The sequence below is a fragment of the Malania oleifera genome, chromosome 5 (assembly GCF_029873635.1).
Source record: "Malania oleifera isolate guangnan ecotype guangnan chromosome 5, ASM2987363v1, whole genome shotgun sequence".
NCBI classification, from domain to species: domain Eukaryota; kingdom Viridiplantae; phylum Streptophyta; class Magnoliopsida; order Santalales; family Ximeniaceae; genus Malania; species Malania oleifera.
Window position 1 is genome coordinate 34,861,614 of NC_080421.1, and position 19,623 is coordinate 34,881,236.

Consider the following 19,623-nt stretch of genomic DNA (forward strand, 5'->3'; position numbering starts at 1 on the left):
ATTTTCGTTGGTGTGGTTAGAATACCCAATTACAACTCATTTGCTTGGTCACTAGACTAAACTTAAGCTAAGGAACCAGTAGTCTCGGTCTGCATATATCAGGATTGGGATCGAGAGTTCGGTTATGCGAGGGGAAGGTATTCACAACCCCTACATACCCGTTCTACGAACGGTACCTAATTAATTAAGAATAATTCCCAAATTGAATTTGATAACTTTTTAATTAGCTCCTTTCAAAATAAACAAACAAATAAATGAATAAATGTACAAAGTTAATAGTAGATTAAAAAAAATCTGGGCGTGACTTAGGAATGTCTAATAAGACCTCCAAAAGAAGAGATCTTGTTAGAAAAACCCCTCTCAGAGCCGTTATAGGTGAGGTCTAAAGATATTCCATTCCTTTTTTAAAATCATTGGGGCACACCCACCCAAAAATCAAGAAAATTAACAAATATATATATATATATATATATAATATTCCCTAATTTTTCAAAATTTTGTAAAAAATTTCCTAAGCACTTTTAACATTGTTTTCAAAATTTATGGGATTTTTCAAAGGTTTTTCTCCATTTTTCCTAGCCAAAATAACTCAAAATATTTATTTTATTTTTTTTGACTTTCAAAATGTTTTTTTGATTTTTTTTTCAAATTTTCCTATTTTTATGAATTTTTCTCAATCAAAAATTAAATAAATAATAGAAATAAATAGATAAAATAAATAAAAAATAATTATGGACCGGTTTGACCGGTCCGAACTGGGTCAACCGCTTTGGGGAATTTGGGGGGGGGGGGGAAGCCACGTGTCAACTCAGGGTGAGGACACATGGCAACATATATATAAATATATATATATATATATATATATATTTCTGAGAAATGGGGTGACGTCAGCACACGTGTCACCACTCGAGGATGCCCCCCCTTTTTAATATTTTTTTTGAATTTTTGGAAAATGGGTGTGACGTGCTGCTGACATTATCCCTGTCGCGTGTCACCCTTCGGGTGGCCTAGAATAATATACTCGAATTGCTGACGTGGCATGATTTGAACCATCTGGAGAAAACACAGATCGAACGGCTTATGTTGAGCCGCGTCATGCACTTGATGCTTGGACTAGATTGTGCCACGTGTCACCACCTGGTGGTGACACATGGTCATTAACCCTTTCATATAAAACCCTTTTTTTTTTTTTCTTTTTGCTCATTTTTCCGATCCCCTCTCTCATCTCTCTCGCTTCCTTTGCATTCTCTCTCTCTCCTTTCTCTGCGTTCCTATCTCTTTCTCTCTCTGTTCTTTCTTCCCTGCGAGGCTTCTGCCTCTTCCACTTCTTTCTCCTTTTGGTTCTATCCCTTAGACCTACAACCTCTTCGGATCCCTAGTGGTTTCCTCACTTCTGTGGTGTTCTTAGATCTCTCTCCCCCCCCCCCCCCTTTGACTCCCTCTTTTTTCTATGTTCTTCTACTTAGATCTGTGACCTCCCAGATCTATGAGGGCTCTTGGCTACCCTTTTCTCCTAGGGTTTTTCAGATCTGAGAGGGTTTTCAAACCTACGATGCTACCCTTTGATCCTTCACCCCCCTAGATCTGCTTTGTTTAAATTTTCTTCACTTTTCTTTTTCCTTTTCTTATTTATTGATTCTATTGGGTGGTTTTGTTGCTATCTTGTAGGTTATTCAAGGATTAGGGGCTCAAAGTAGAACCCTAGATTGGCTTCATCATGACAGATGATTTCCCCTTCTCTTTTCTCTATTGCATTTGGATTTGGGGATGGAAATAGATCAGGGTGAGTTGACTCACCCCAAACTCAGTGGGTCAGACTTACTTGAATTGACTTAGATGGTGGATAGGGTTGACTCAAGCGAGTCAACCCACTGGGTTGGCCCTGAATGACTCGGGGATTGGGTTTGTGGACCCTATGGTGTACTGGTGGGCTTGGGTTGGACTTGGAGCCTAGACCTAACTCGGCTTTGGGCTTTGGGGTCCGGTTTGGATATTTGGGCTTTGGGTTGCTTTGTTTTGTGTGGGCCTGGTTCGGGCTCTAGGCTTTGGGGTTTGGTTTGGATATTTGGGTTTTGGTTTGTTTTCAGAATATGGGCTTTGGGTTAATGGGCTTCAAGCTATTAGGCTTTAGGTTGTTTAAAAATGTGGGCTTTGGGCTATTTATTTAAAAACATGGGCTTAAGGTTAGATTTGGGCTTTGGGCTAATTTTATTTGAAAACATGGCTCTAGGCTGTTTTTAGATTTGGGCTTTGGTCTATTTTAAAAGCATAGGCTTCGGGTTATTTATAAAAAAAATGGGCTTTTGGGTTATTTTAAAAACTTAGGCTTTTGGATTATGGGCTTTGGTTTATTTATTTAAAAAACAAGGTTTTGGGCTATTTAAAGAAAAAAAGTAGGGGCTTTGGTTATTTTAAAACATGGACTTTGGTTATTTTAAAAACATGGGCTTTGGTTATTGTTTGGATGTGCGGGTCTCAGGGTTTGGGCTTGGTTCTAGTGGGACCGTGGGGGTTTTCAGGGGAGACCTACGTGCATGCATGCATGAGGGGATCCTTCTTCTTACCCGGTACCTATGATATATGATAGTTTATGGAAGGATAAGCCAATGGATGTATACCTGAGGTCTTCTACTCCTTCGGGTCTTCTTATCCTTGCGTTCTTTTCTGTCTAGGCTCTTGCTTCTCTCTTGTGTAATCTTCTGGGTTGAGTGCTTCCTTGTGTAGGTAGGGGTGCCTTTGGATTTCATGGGGCACTGGGCTGTGCCTTCGAGTTGCAGGGAGCACTTGGATGTGCTCTAGGGTTTTAGCCCTCGAGACTAACCTATCCCTCAATTTACTGTAATGCCTCTCCTTTTTCTTTGCTCAATGTATGAGTGTTTCTCTCTGTGTTGGTGTGCTTCTCCTTCTGGGACGCCCCCTTATTTTTAGGGTTGGAGCTATAGCTAAGATGGGCAATTTTCAAGACTTTCCTTTCTCACCACCTTACTTTTATTCAAACCCTAGCTCGTGCTTTCCTTTCTACAGCAACCAATCTTTTATGTGATTTGGGCCGATTCTCTTATTCTGATTGAGTCTATGGCCGAAGATATGAGGGGATACATCCCAATCTTTGAAATCTTTTTTAATAAATTGTAGAATTGCTCAAGTTTTATTTCATTTGTCGCATGATTAGCTGTTGTAATAACGAGTATGGGATTGCACAGCGAAAATTAGAATGCAGCAAGCAATGAAGCACTAAAGTATAATTCAAACACTCAAAATATATGGAAACAACAAAAATCAACACACAAATATATGTTGTTCGGCAATGCCTACATCCACGGGAGCAATCCGGCAAATGTTTTACTATGAAATGAAAGTTACACAATACAAAGATACAATGATCTCTCTCTCTTCATAATATGCCCAGAAAAAACATATTTATCAACCTTTCGGAGGCTTCCCTCCAAATACCCAACCGTCCCAGCATTCCAATTCAAAATTTGAATTCTTTCTCGTAGCCTCGAGCTCGTCAACGAGAAGTGTCCACTCTTCAACGAGTCACTAAAATTGCTCTCAGTATCACAAAACTTCTGAATTTTTCTGACTCTCGGTATCTTCTCGTCGACGAGTCTTTGCTGCTCATCACCAAAAGACTTCATGTATGTTTTTATTCCTTTTATCTAGTATACTCCACAAAGTATAAGAGCCACACAAATACAACAATCTCCACCTTGGTGATTATACGCCCCTTAGGAGAGCTTGAAAAATATATCTGATTGCTCCACCTTGACCTTAGAACGTTCGGTTGGGTTTGTCTCCCATCTAGCACTGGGAGACTTCAAGTAAGCTCAAGCATTGCTTGAACTTATCAGTAGTTGCTGGTTTTGTCAAAATATTAGCTGCGTTTTCAGATGTGTGAACCTTCTCCAATACAAGTTCACCTGAAGTAATCAACTACCGAACCTTGTGGAACCTCACATCAATATGTTTGGTTCTAGCATGGTACACTTGATTCTTCGCTAAGTAAATAGCACTCTGATTGTCACAACGCAGCACAACCCCATCTTGTTGTAAGCTCAGCTCTTTGACCAAACTGGTAAGCCATATGACTTCTTTTGCGGCTACAACAATTGCCATATATTCCACTTTAGTTGTGGACAATGCCACCAGAGATCATAGGAGTTAAAAGCGCGCCTCCTAGGGGCAAGGCGCAGTGAGGCGATGAGTTCGCCGCCTCATACCAGGTGGGGCGAGGCGACCTGCAAGAGGCGACCCCAGGCGAGACGAGGCGCAGTGAAGCGCGAGGCGCAGTGAGGCGCGCCTTGTGTATTTTTAAGCCATTTAAAGGAGACAAATAGCCCAAGCCAGACTCGTATCCCTTATTCGACTCAAACGAACAGAGCCCTAGCCCCTTTCGACCCTTCGAAGCCCTTCGTGAGTTCGTTTGCGAGCCTTTGAACCAGCCGGAAGCCTTCGCGACTTCGTCTTCGAGCTTCGACCAGGATCGTGAGTTCATCTTCGACATTTTGAAGAAGCACAACCTGCGCAACTTCGTTTCGAACCAGCCGGAGCCCTCGCGAGTTCGTCTGCCTGCCTTCGAAGCAGTCGTGGGTTCGTCTGACTGCCTTCGAGCACGACGTGAGTTCGTCACGTCGCCTTCAACACTTCGAACCTTTGTAAGTCTTCTTCTTCTTCTTCTTCTGCTGCTGCTGCTTCTCTTCTCTTCTTCTTCTTCTTCTTCTTTTTCTGCTGCTGCTTCTCTTCTTCTTCTTCTTCTTCTTCCTGCTGCATGCTTGCTGCGTGCATAAGTTGGATGGCATATGGATCAACAACTCCAAACTTGCAAAAGTTTGCTGTGAAAATTCTTAGCCTCACGTGTAGTGCTACCGGCTGCAAAAGAAATTGGAGCATATTCCAACATGTAAGTCATTAGTATATCATGGATTAATTATTAAAGAACAAGAACTACCAATCTACTGCTTTTTAGAATCATTATTAACCATATTACTTTAAACTTTTTGCAGCTTCATAGCAAAAGGAGAAATAGGCTATCCCAACAACGCTTGAATGATTTGGTATTTGTGAAATATAATCGAACTTTGAGGCGTCGATACGACAAACGTGACACCATTGATCCCATCCTCCTGAAGGACATTGATGATAGTAATGAGTGGTTGATTGGTAGGATGGATGGTGATTCTGATGAGGATGATGAACTTGTGTTTGAAGATGATAATTTGACTTGGGATTCTGTTGCTAGAGCCGCTGGACTAAATAACCCCCCGCATCACACTAGATCAAGAATAAGTACAAATATGCCATCATCGTCTAAAGGAAGAGGAAGGGCTTCATCTAGTAGTGCAACCACTGCTAGGGGTCGGACCACAATGTTGGAACTTGTAGATGAGGATGAAATCCAAGTGGATAGTGTAGAGGAGACGGAAGAGGAAAAAGATGTTGGAGAAAACAGTTCTAATGATGAAGAGGAAGATGATGATATCTTCACCGACCTAGTTGATGATGAGTGATGAGTGATGATTGAGGAGGATTTTTAGATTTTATATTTTGAAATCTTTTATTGTACTCTTTTCTTTTGATGTTGAACTATGTTGAATTGTTGAGGCTTTTGGGCTTTGTCTTGGCAATTTTATTAAATTTCCAATTTTTTTATTGAATGTTTTGACATTTTAAATTCTAATATGACTAGATATTCATATGTTCATATATAAATTACCCCAAATAGATATTTTACACCATTTTAATAATTGTGCGCCTCACCTTCGTGAGGCGCGCGCCTTCACCTCGCGCCTCGCGCCTCGGCTTCAAAGACCCTTTGCACCTCGGCTCGCCTCGCGCATCTGACTACTATGCCAGAGATTGAATCATGGATCTCCAACATATAGGTCCTCCTACAAAGGCAAAGACATAACCCGTTGTAGACCTTTTATCATCCATATCCCCTGCATAATCAGCATCTACAAACCCCACAACTGAAGAACTACACTGTTGCTTGCTGAACATGATGCCATAACCCGATGTGCCTCGTAAGTATCTGAATATCCATTTGATGGCTTCCCAATGCTGTCTTCTCGGATTAGAGAGAAACTTACTCACCACACTCACAACATGTTCTAAGTTTGGTCTTGTACACACCATGACATACATTAAACTCCCCACGGCACTAGCATAAGAGACTTTTGACATGTCCCGGATATTATCATCCGTACTTGGGCAATCTGCAACAGACAATTTAAAATGACTAGCTAGAGGTGTACATAGCGGTTTTGCATCAGCCATGCTAAACCTATCCAACACTTTCTCCACATTAGTGCCCTGAGATAACCTTAACCTCCCTGCAGTTATTTTTCGGCGAATCTTCATCTCAAGTATTTTCTTGATTGAACCAAGATCTTTCATGTCAAATTTTTTATGCACTAATTCCTTTAACTGATTTACCTCAGTTAAATCTTTAGCAGTTATCAACATGTCATTGACATTCAATAACAAGAAAATAAGAGAACCACCATCAAGCTTGTTCACATACACGCAGTAGTCATACTCACATTTTTGTAGTCAATTTTGATCATGTAGGAATCAAATCTTTTATACCATTGCCTTGGTGACTGTTTCAACCCGTAAAGAGATTTCTTCAACTTGTAAACTAAGTTTTCTTTTCCTGGTTTGCAAAATCCCTCCGGCTGTATCATATAAATCTATTCCTCTAAGTCACCATGAAGAAACGCTATCTTCACATCCATTTGTTCCAAATGTAGATCATAATGAGCTACCAACCCCAATACTATCCTGATAGAAGTGTGTCGGACCACAGGTGAAAATATTTCATCTTAGTCTATTCCCTTTTTCTATGAGTTCCCTTTTGCCACTAACCGTGCCTTGAATTTTTCTCCTTTCTTTTCTGAAATTGTTTCCTTTTTCCCATATACCCATTTGCAGCCTATAGCTCTCTTCCCATCTGGAAGCTCCACCAACTCCCAAGTTTGGTTATATAGTGATTCTATTTCTTCAATCATTGCACCCATCCACCTACCTTTCTCTTGGCCGTGCACTGCCTCTTGAAATGTAGTTGGATCGTTGCAACTAGTAAGGAAAGCATAATACACTAACTCTTCAAATCCATACCTTGGCAGAGGTCTGATAGTGCGTCTGGATCTCCATATAGGAACTTTGTTGACTTGCTGGTTTCTCGAGCTAAAGGTCCCTGCAACCATAGGACCAAGATCATTGCCATTGCCCTGAGCTTCCAACTCTACTTGCACAACATGTTCGTCTTTGCCTCAGTTTTTTGGCTCCTATTCCTGTACATCACAATCTTGAGTACGCTTCACCATAGCCTTCTCATCAAAGACTGCATCTCTACTGATCACCACCTTGTTTGCCATTGGATCCCACAACTTGTAACCCTTCACACCCTTGGATATTCCAAAAAAATGTATTGTCTGGATTTTGCATCAACTTTCGATCTCTCCTCACTAGACATGTGAACATAGGCTGGATAACCGAATACCTTCAATCCAGAGTAGTCTATTGCATTTCCGTCCATGCCTCTTCTGCCACTTTCCCTTATAGTGATGCCCTTGGTGATCTGTTTATCAAGAAACAAGCTATACTAACTGCCTCAGCCCAGAAGTTCTTCGGTAGCCCTGAATTATGTTCGAGACACCGAGCTCTTTCAGCTAGAGTTTGGTTCATCCTTTCAACCACACCATTTTGTTGAGGTGTCCGGCGCACGGTAAAGTGTCTCTTAATGCCCTGGCTCTCCCGTAACTCCGGTATATGTCTTACATTACTCAAGGTTCTTACAGCACCATTAAACATTTTTATTTTAACATTTTTTATGCCAATGATCTTACAAGAAACATCATTACTCATTAGAATTGAACCTAAATTTACCAACCTGTAGGTGCTGAACCACTCCTTGTTTGGAGTCATATGGTAAGAACATGCTGAGTCAAGTATCCATGAATTTGTAAGGTGATCCGACCTCGACGAAACAGAAAAAACATCACCATCACTGCAAACTGAATTTCCTTCTTGAACCACATTCATTGATTTTGAAATCCCTTCATGCTTTTCAGCATTTCCTTTCACCCAATCCGAACACTCCGGTTTAACATGCCCCTTTGTACTGCACTTGTAACACCGAATATCCTTTTTCCTCTGGGATTGAGTATGGGATTTTTGACTCGATCCACTTTTGAACTTTCCTTTGCCATGCTCATTATTACCTTTCACCACAAGTCCTTCTCCTTCATCACATATTTTCAGCCTTTGATGAAAATTCAACAAAACACTTGTCACCTCTTCTAAATTGAGAGCCTCTTTTCCCCATGTAAGAGTGGTAACTAAATTTTCATAAGCATGAGTTATTGGCAAGGAGTTTAGTAATATCAAAGCCTTATCATCTTCATCAAACTTAATATCAACATGCATTAAATCACTAATAATTTGATTAAATGCATTGATGTGTTGATTTAAGTTCGAACCATCAACCATCTTAAGCCAATAAAGACGCTGCTTAAGAAATAACTTATTAGAAAGTGATTTGGACATGTACCGACTTTTTAAATTTTGCCACACAGCTGCTAGAGGATCCTCTTCCATCACATGATAGAGTACTTCGTTGGCCAAATACAAACGTATTGTGGAAACAACCTTTGCCTCCAATTCTCTCCAAGTTGCTTCATCCATACTGACCGGTTGAACACCATACAAAGCCTTCACCGCCCCTTGCTGTACAAGTACATCCTTCACTCTCCTTTGCCATAAATTGAAATTTCGGGTTCCATCGAATTTGACAACATCAAACCTTGCAGAAGAAGAACCCGATGCCATGACAACAACGCTCTGATACCAATTGTTGTAATAACGAGTATGAGATTGCACAGCGGAAATTATGAACGCAGCAAGCAATGAAGCACTAAAGTATAATTCAAACACTCAAAATATGTGAAAACAACAAGAGTCAACACACAAATATACGTGGTTTAGCGATGCCTACAATGACAAGGCATTGTCATCTCCAACAAGTCATCACCTATCCCTCCTCCCAAAAACGAATCTCATTGCCATCACCCACTTTGAAATGGGTGATAGGAAAGATCATGCTAGCAACGTCGAAACAGACTTCCTAGTGCTTGCATGGGAAACAATGCCAAAGCACTAAAGTATAATTCAAACACTCAGAATATGTGAAAACAACAAGAGTCAACACACAAATATATGTGGTTCAGCAATGCCTACAATGACAAGGCATTGTCGTCTCCAACAAGTCATCACCTATCCCTCATTCCAAAAACGAATCTCGTTGCCATCACCCACTTTGAAATGGGTGATAGGAAAGATCATGCTAGCAATGTCGAAACAGACTTCCTAGTGCTTGCATGGGATACAATGCCACTTCCTTTAGTATCCCACCAATTTTGATGAACCCGTACTTTTTACTACCTCATGCCTCAAGAAATTAAACTCTTAAGGGTAACCTCCACAATCATTTTTCAATTGGTGGATGAAGAGAAGAATCTTTTCCAATCACCTTCTTATTCAACAGTCTGCTTCCCTTTGTTCACAAATCTTTTCCATTGGCTACCAGCTTCAGTTTTACCTCTTATAGACCCTACAACCCCTGCATTATCTGCTCAAGAAGACATGAGCGATCTGGAGTTTTTCCTTGACACGCAACTGAATTTCCAGTGGACTTCCCCCTGCTTTGCCTGCACCTTTTTTGAGCCAAAGTAGCCTGGGCCCTGAAGCCTCAATTAATTTGGAATTCCCCAGCAGGAATGCCTCCTTAAAGTTCAGTTTGGCTCAATAACGGGGCTGATGCACATGAAGCTTCCCCCCCTCCTTTCTTAAAAGTCTTGTCAAGACTTGACCAAACTGTCATATTACTTTCTGCCCTCCCAACGTTGGGCCTGAAGCAATTGGTATTAAGTTTATACACCCCACAAGTATCTTGATTGTCCAAAAAATTCGAATCGAATTTTTTTTTCTAAACTAGAAGGAAATCTTCCTTCTCAAATCCCCTCATGGTCAGCGTGGTCAGACTTTCCTTTCCAAATCTTCTCCTATACAATTGCTGGTGAGGCAGAACTCAAGTCCTTGAGAAGGACTGTTGCTTGTGTTTAGGATCTTTGCCAACATTTGAAGAGCCACAATTGCGGCAACATGGCTTGTGTTTGAATATGACTGGATTACTTTCCTCTGCTGTCCCCAGCTTTGCATCCCAAAACTTCCATCCCAATGCCTCCTTTCCGTCTGGTAGAGAGATCATTTGAATAGCCCGCTTTACTGGTGTCTTCTCCAAAGATATAAATTGTCCAGAGGCATTTGCTCTAAGTCGTACAACAACAATGTGTTTGGGGGGCTTAAAGGTCTTCACCCATGGACTGGATGTTTTTGAAAAGAGAAATAACTGCATCTCCCTTGATAACCGTTGTCCCTCCTCCTCTGACAGAGAGATGAAGGAGACAATGCATATTCACAGAACAAGTGAATATTAACAAGTCCTTTCAACATAAAGAGTAACAACAACACAAGAATTCCAACTACATTTAGTGAAGAAATTATCAACTTTATTTCTCTTAAATCCAAATTTTAATTTTTTCTTCCATTGTCTAGCTGTTTGTTTGAGGTCATATAAAGGTATGTGCACACTTCATCTTCTTGTTGCTTTTCTATATATTCTTCCATTTGTTGAATATAAATTTCTTCTGGATCTTCTTTTAACAAGGCTATTTTTAGATCCATTTGATGTATTTCCAAATTATATATATTGATGCTATGGCCAACATAATCCTAATGAATGTCAATTTACTAACAGGTGAAAAAGTTTTGAAATAATCAACACCTTTTTATTTAAATCTTTTAACCACTAACCTTGCCCTTCTATATATATATATATGACAAATATACTATTTGTGTTAAGCTTATTTTTCACTTACCCTTTACTATCTATTCTGAATGTCTAGTATTAGGAGGCAATTTCGATAGGGTCCATGCATTTTTTTCCTCTTTTATGCATTTACTTTTGTCAATTGCTTCTTCCTAGCCTGCAGATCACCCCAAGTCTTTGAATCTGATTATTCCACACTCATTTGCAATAACTGCTGAATCTAGCATGTCTCCATTCGACAAAAAATATTTTCTGAATGAAACATAAGCAAGGAGTTCTCTTTTTGTATATTTCTATAGCCTAATCTTTTGCAATTATTTTGTAGGGATTTCACCCCAAGTTACTAGTTTCTGAACCACCTTATGTTTAATAGATTCGCTTTTTTCAGGATCGAGTTGTGAGAAAGTGGTATCTAGACTCTTCTCTAAGCAATGATGATCATAAAAGTCAGACGTCATTTTCATAAAATCTTCTTCAATAATCCCCACATTCATGAAAAAAATGCTAACGTGAGACTGTCTAGTCTGGGTGCATTATCACCATTAAGGAGTTTGATTGGCAGTCAAACCTCTTCTTCCTGGAATAGTCTTTCCATCCAATTTCCCTTCAATTCTAATCCATCCCCATACAACTTCCTGTGCAGATCCTTTATGAAAACTTTTGGGAAACAACTTTGCCTTTTTAAAGCTGCCTCTACTTCCTCTTGTGTCATTTAACTCCAATCCCATTGAAATTATTTATTTATTTGTTGGAATTAGAAATATTTTGGAAAATTTTGTGCACTTACCACCTTCTTTTGGCTAAAGATCACGCTAGAGTCCTAGACATTTGGTCTGTCAACTAATATTTTCTTGCTCTGTTGATATTTATAATTTCCTCTTTGGCTTAGTTTGCTCATCAGCATGGGTTTATGTGAAAAATTGCAATAGGTATTCATGTAAAAATTCTTTTGACCTTGGACCTTTTTATTACAATCATGTGGGTTTACAATCCAAATGTTATTTTGTTTATTCTTTATCACTTTATTTGCAGTTGAAAAATTGCGCACCACATCATTGTCTGCATGTAAAAACATTTAATAGCCAATATTGCTACTTTTACATAACCACTACGAGAAAAGTAAAGACATTTAATGCTTGTTAATTACTGCAGATATATTCTAGCCATGAGAATCCTTTCCTCACTTTGTTTCTGACACTTAAAAGTCATTTTATTCTGTAGGTGTATGTGAAGAGTTCTTTGTTTCCGCACTCTCCCTCACCTTGTCTCAAGTAAATATAGAAACATCAGCTGCATATGATTCATCTTGTTTTGTTTTTAACTGTGCAAGTTTTCTTGAAGTGCTTCTTTAATAATATTAATATTTTCTAAGCTGCTTGGTTGGAACCTGTTCTTTATTTTAAATAATTTATGTTTTTTTTTCTTCTTGTAGAATATCCTTTTATATTGCATATCTTGAATGGAAACACCATGGATTTTACTAAGCCAATAGAATAGAATGAGAAAATACGTATGTACTCGAAAAAAAAAGAGCATATACTGGATGCACACTTGTGCATGCCTGTATTTTGTTGTGTGTAAAGGCATTGTGTGCCAATGCAAGGCATGTGCATTTGGGTTACGGGTCTATACCTTTGTTTTAATTTTTTTTAACAGGATTCGTTTTTTTCTTTCTTTATAATTTTATTTTATTATTTTGAATGTTCAGTAATGTCTTCAACATTCTGTAACCTATAATTTATCACGAAGAATTTGAGTTTGGCAGACTTTCTGTTAAAAACCGGGCAAATATCCCCAAATGAAAATTTCCATGTATTATCAATGTCTTTTAGGATTGGATGAATTGGTTGTCCTAAAATTGAGATATATTGTTGGTATGATAAGGGGTCATTTGGTATCATTGTAAAAAATTAGAGAAACAGAAACCATAAATGAAAATCAAAATCCAGAAACAAAAACTAAAAACTAGAAACCAACAACCTGTTTGGTTAACATTTATAAAACTAATACAAATTAAAAACTTAATTAAAAAAATGCTTGTTTTCATTTTAAAACAAATAATAATATAAAAATATGATTAAAATAATAAAATTACAAATAATACACATTAAAAAATTACTATAATAAAATTAAAATTTGTTAAAATTATTTTATTTAATTGTTCTACTTTCAAAATTTACTTTACAATAAAAATTTTGTTGGACATGACAATTGAAAAGTAGTAAAAGTATTTTTTAATTGGCTTTATTATTTTTTTTTGAAATTTATGTATATATTTCTTTTAATTATATTTAAATTCATATAATCATTTAATTTTATTTTCATTTAAAAGTGTATACAATGATTAATTTAATCCGAAAAAAACTATCTGAGGATATTAAAATTTCTAACAACAGGTTGCCAAAACAATTGAAAACCATAAAATCTGGTTTTCAGTTTCTTGGCAAAAAATTGAAAACTGGTAACAAAAACAGAAAACTGACAATATAAACAAATGCGTTTTTATAATTTTTTTCTTCATTGTGGAGAAACAGAAACAGAAAACAAAAAACAGAAATGATACCAAATAGGCGCCCAGTTTTTAAACTTGCATTTTTCGGAATATGCCTTGTCTATGTCCAAGTCCGCACAATTCTAAATCCAACTGCACAATTCCATGTTTGAAGTGCAGTGTAAGGTCTTATGGTTAATTGCCACACAACCTACCTGCAAGTACCAATGGCCCTTATAAAATTGTCCATAACTCTCATGGGTGAATGCTCAAATTGCCCTTAACATGTTGGAAACCTGACTTTGAATTTCCTGTGGTGCATAATTTTCTTGTAAAATTCTTGGATTGATTGTTGTGGGTGAAGAATAAACCTGTACATACTTGGTTGAACAACTACTTTTTTCTAATATTCGTATGTGAAGACCATGCATAATGTGCATGGAATGGGAGGATCTTAGGGACAATTTTCTCACTTTTCATATGATGTTGGGTGTAGAGTGGCTTTCTTCATTTTTATTTATTTATTTATTTTTATTTAAAAATTTTTTTTTTTAACCCCCCTCTCCTGTTCGAAATTTTATAGGAATTTTATTTGTCCTGAATTGTCATTTGAGTTGGAAAATCATGGCAGAATGACTAGAAGGCTATATTTTAAGTTTCAAGGTCTACTTTTCATGAATCATGGTTCATAAATCAACATGTATATTTCAAATTCAATTTCTTAGTTATGATAGGTCTATCAAGGTTTTATTAGTAAAGGAGAAAACTACTATATTTTTCTCCACTACGTCAATTGCAGGTGGAAATCTCGTTCCAAGGCAATACTAACTGTTCTCAAGAGCTTTGGGGCTGACTTCCTCTGCCTACAGGTTTCTCCTGCTTCCAGGCATCCCCTATAGTTATTATATAACTTTGTAATGCTTGCTTGTTTGTATTCTAGTTTCATTTGATCCTCCATATCCTTTTTCTGAACCTATTTGATTCATGTAATGAACTTCACCAGGAACTAGACGAGTATGATAGCTTTTACAAAGGCAATATGGAGAGCCGTGGCTATTCTAGCATCTATATTCAAAGAAGTGGGCAGAAGCGTGATGGGTGTGGAATTTTTTACAAGCATGACAGGTTTTCTGAATCCTCTCCTTTCTAGTTCAATGTAGATTCAAAATCTTTGATCCTAATAGTGCATCCTTTTCTAAGATTTGTGGTATAGTAAAAGTTTATACGCTCCAAAATCACTTGGGGTAGCTATTCCCATTATGTCGAATATGAAACTTTTTGAATTTAATCATGTCCATGTTTTGAGCAGTCAGTTTGGGTTAAAAGAAATTTTGCATAAAAATTCATCAGATTGCCATTTGAAAAAAAAAAATTTATATTTTCATAGTTATTAAAGTCCATGTACTTCTATTGCTATTCCATCTAACATATCTTTTGGTCTTTTACTCAGTGCAGAGTTGGTCTTAGAGGAGACAATAGAATACAATGATCTTGTAAACTTGGTTCAAGATTCCTCCATCTCATGTGATGCTAAGCACATTGATATGCTATCAGGTGGAAATGAAGATGCTGGACCAAAAGATGGTAACTGTTTGCATTTTGATATTTATGTGTAATTTAATTACAGTTTTTATGAGAAGTTTGTTGAGGACACTGGCTTTGTGCAGAAGGACATCACATCCCATTTTTATTTTTCTTCATATATGATTACTGCTTTATTAGAATATTTCAAATCCTTCAGAGATTGGACAATTTTTAATGAGAAATTTGATTTGGCTCTGTACGTTGCAATTTCTGAAAAATGTTTTGATAGTATTGGAAAAATAAGGTTGCATTTAGTAGGGGTACATTTAAATACTTTTTGGAAATTGTATTATCTGTTATGTTTTTCATGGCATGTCAAGATAGAACCAAATCGTATTTAATGGAGCCTTTGGGAAAATAGTCCATTTCATAGATGATGGAATAAAACTTGAAAAATTCTTAAATGGGGCCTGCAGTCTTTTGTTTGAGAGCACTTGCTCAAATATGCTTTAGGATACCCTCTTTATTGCTAATTGAGACTACACAGTTATATATCCACAAACACTGGGAAATGTGACGGTTTTCTTCATCCCATAACTGGCAACAACAGTATCCTGAATATTGTTCAATATATTAATAGCCTCGTTCAATTTGTGTACCTTCTGCCAGTCCTGCTAAGCAACATACTGAGGTGATTGCTCCATATAAACCAGAATGTCATCATGCAGGAAGATGTTCTTGTTCTCATGTTGATAAAGCATGAGAGCACAAGCTGCATCAGTAGGGAAAGAAAAACTTGAAGAGTTAGAATCAAAGCAAACCAAATCTCAGGTTTTCATGTGATGAGAGGCTTGCCAAATAAAAACAAAAGAAAAACAATCAAAGAATACCAAGAAACAAACCTGCAAAAAGGTGCACTCCCCTACTTATTAGAGAAAATGAAGCAAAATGGCCAAAAAAAAAAAAAAAAACAGAAACAGCCTTAACCATTAAGTTTTGTATTAATAGAAGACAAGCATGAGCATATTCGTTTATTTAGGGGCCATTTGGTATTACTGTCAAAAATTACGAAAACGAAAATCAGAAACAAAAACCAAAAACCAGAAACATAAACTTAAAACTAGAAACCAACAACCTGCTCGGTTAATATTTGTAAAATAAAAAAAATTAAAAAATTAATTAATAATGCTCACTTTCTTCCTTAAAATCAAACAATATTGTAAAAATATGATTTAAATAATAAAATTTCAAAATAATACAAATAAAAAAAATACTATAATAAAAATAAAAATTATCATAATTATTTTACTTAATTGTTATGCTTTCATATTTGACTTTACAACAAAAAAATTATTGTACATGACAATTGAAAAATAGAAAAAATATTTGTAATTGGCTTCATTATTATTTATTTGAAATTTATGTATTTATATTCATATGACCATTTTATTTTAATTTTAATTTTAATTTAAAAGTGTATAAAATGAATGATTTAATCCAAAAAAAACTATTATTAGATATTAAAATTTCTGGCAATAGGTTGGCAAAGCAACAAAAAATCATAAAATTTGGTTTTCAATTTTTCACAGACAGTTGAAAACCGATGACTGAAATGGAAAACTGGCAACATAATAAACACAATTTTAATAAGCTGTTTCTTCATTGTGCAAAAACAAAAATAGAAAACAGAAAACAACAACGATACCGAACGGGCCCTTATTTATTTGTTTGATTTCTTTTTCATGGTGGATATTTTCTACATGGCAGCTTAAGAGGTTTCTGCTCAGTCTGATTTCCTGTGTATTATAGTGGTAGCTTACTTCTTCAATGACCATTTTCAGGTTCAGCAACAAAAAAATCACCGGAGGATTCTGAAGATCCTAATGATCCCCGTGTAAGATTAAAACGTGATTGTGTTGGAATTATGGCTGCGTTTAAACTTAAGGATCCTTCTCATCATACTGTTATTGTGGCGAACACTCATCTTTATTGGTAAATTATGTTCAGATTTCATTAATTTATTTGTTCGTGTTCCAGTGTTTCTGTGCATATAAAATTTGATTTCTGTGAGTTATTGAGTTTAGATATTTTTAGCTTGATTTATAAATCAGACTGGAATTTCTCTGCTGCAGGGATCCAGAATGGGCTGATGTTAAGCTGGCACAAGCTAAATATCTCCTCTCTCGTTTAGCTCAATTTAAAATACTGGTATCAAACAGATTTGACTCTGCACCGTCAGTAATTCTGTCAGGTGACTTCAATTCAACCCCTGGTGATAAGGTTGGTCTCTTCATTTCATGTCTGCATTTTAACTAATTCCCTTCCGTTTTTCCCCCTTGCCTGTTGCATGCTAATATATCCTTCAAGTAATTATCTTTCCATTCTAAGCTATGGGCAAGAGTGCTTCTCACTTAAGAACCATTCGCTCGTTCTTGTTCATGCTCTTCTTGTATTTTTTGTCAATTTAATGGGGCTGATCGCAGTTCAGGTGTGGAGGAGTATGTCATCAAGTTGCTGCAGATCAAAGGGAAACTTTCAATTCGCTCCTGTAAAAAGTTGGGGAGGGCAGTTTGTCCATCTGTAGGAGAAATCTGGAATAAGAACCAGTGGATCAGTATGACTGTTTTGGTTGCAAGATGCATATGCAATTATTTGTCCTTAGTATTCTCGAGATTGAAGCAATTCAATTCATTTGATGAAGTTTGGAGGATATTGTACAAGATGGCAATCAAATCAAATTGAAAAGGTGAGTTTTTGGAGTTGGGATTGCGTACCATTGTAAGGGGTGTTCCATATTTGCCCCAGGGGGTTTGGGTGGGGAGAGTTGGAGAAGGTATATTGAACTACTGCAGTTGGTGTGTTCAGGAAAGGTGAGTAGATCTCAAAAAAAGAGCCCAATCAATCTTCAGATAGTCATGCTTGCTGGAGTTGGAAAGATATGATGTCAGGAAGATCAGAGCTAGCATTTGTTTTGGCGAGTGATGTGGCAACTGTGGAGGTACAGAGCTGGTTTGTGGAGCTGTGGCTGTGGTTGACGGTTCAGAGGGTTTTAGGCAAGCTAGGGTTTGTGATAAGGAAGGGTTTGATGCATGTGATACCAAGCAACAAGAATGGATTGGGCCTGGAATGGGCTGGGCCACGGATCATTAGTATTGCACTGCATTTGGGTCAAATATAAGGGGCTCACTCCAGTCAAGTTTTTGTGTCAATCCATTGCCCATTTACTAGTAGACATGTTAAATGGGTGGGTATGAGTTAGAGTGGGTTGGGTCATTAGTAACCCATTCACCCATTTATGATCCGTTTATATAAAATAATTTGATCCATTTATTACTATAGCCTTTTAAAAATGGGTCAACCCATTTACCCAATTAAAGCATGCGGAAGCAATTGCGGGAATATTAGGTGGAACTCACAGCTTTGATGCTCACTTTTAGTGTGTACATGCCCAAGCATGCAATAAAAAGATCGTAAACAATAGCCATGAGGGTTAGCTTTCGGTGGTGAGGAGGTTCGCTGCCCTGGACATCACCTGTCTCCACCTATTCCTGCCATCCTCAAGGGTTATTTGTGGCTTGGTTGAGTATCAGAATTTAGCATTAATTATGTAATTATGTATTCACATCATAATTCATACATAATTACACATTTACACATATATAAACCGTACCAATTACATAATTATATATATGCATAGTAATTGGTTTAGATAACTGAATTTAACCAATTTTGTACATGTTTGCGTAGTTATGGTTTCAACTCGAATATGTACATAATTACATAATTATGTACATAAATATTTTAATTATAGCATTATGTAATTAATTACGTAATGATGTAGTTTAGTTTCAAACGAGCAGAGTGCAATCAATGCCATAATTATGTACTTATCTAAACAAAAGTGTCCATAATATGTTATATGTACATAGATATTTGAATTATGTGCGTAAATATCTGAATTATATTTCTGTTTACATGATTACACAGTCACATAGTTTAGTTTATGTGAGAGCTGAGTCAATACCATAATTATGTACATACATAAATATGTACATAATTACATATCTAAATCGAGTCAATTACATAATTACATATATACAAAATCAAATCAAATCAATTATGCATATACATAGTAATGTAATTACGTAATTATGTAATTAGGGTTGGAGCCTAATGCAAGGATATTTCCTGGGAAGAAGTTAAATTGTTCAATGATTTGGGAAAAGATCCATCATATGACTTCTTTGTGGTGTGTCGGGTTTGGAATTAGGGAGACTAGCTTTCAGGACTTATAGAGGGATTGGAGGAACTGGGTAGGGTCCATGACATGTGATGAGGTACATATTTTATTATCCAGTGGGAATGGATGATTAGAGGCACAGTGATGTGAAAATTAAGGTGTAGTCTCAAGAGAGGGGTGGGGGTGAATTGGGTTATTAAAATTTTCTTTATAAATTATTTATGAATTCACAACCTTTTTGTTAATTTATCAATCACACAATAATGCTTAGGTGTAACCAATCCACAAACCACACTCAATCTCAACACAAGCAAATAACAAACAAATAATCCAAACAAACACAATAAACAAGCTGCAGCACTTTTTGTTGATTCCAAACACTCAAAGCAGAGTTTGGTTATAGCCCTGTTTGATTCAAGCCCTGTTAAGAATGAAATTTGTTTGCTTTCTTTCAACTAAGATTTCCGCAAATGA

At 37.0% G+C, this 19,623-nt stretch overlaps 1 protein-coding gene across 2 annotated transcripts in view; it reads left to right on the forward strand.

The window, feature by feature from the left end:
• Positions 1-19,623, forward strand: part of LOC131155789 (carbon catabolite repressor protein 4 homolog 4) — a 66,177-nt gene that overhangs the window by 38,127 nt on the left and 8,427 nt on the right. For both annotated transcript variants that reach the window (XM_058109194.1, XM_058109195.1), the window contains exons 4-9: positions 12,116-12,165; positions 14,185-14,254; positions 14,389-14,510; positions 14,836-14,969; positions 16,751-16,901; positions 17,042-17,189. In XM_058109194.1, coding sequence (XP_057965177.1) covers positions 12,116-12,165; positions 14,185-14,254; positions 14,389-14,510; positions 14,836-14,969; positions 16,751-16,901; positions 17,042-17,189 — 675 coding nt within the window. The remainder of the gene's footprint in view (positions 1-12,115; positions 12,166-14,184; positions 14,255-14,388; positions 14,511-14,835; positions 14,970-16,750; positions 16,902-17,041; positions 17,190-19,623) is intronic.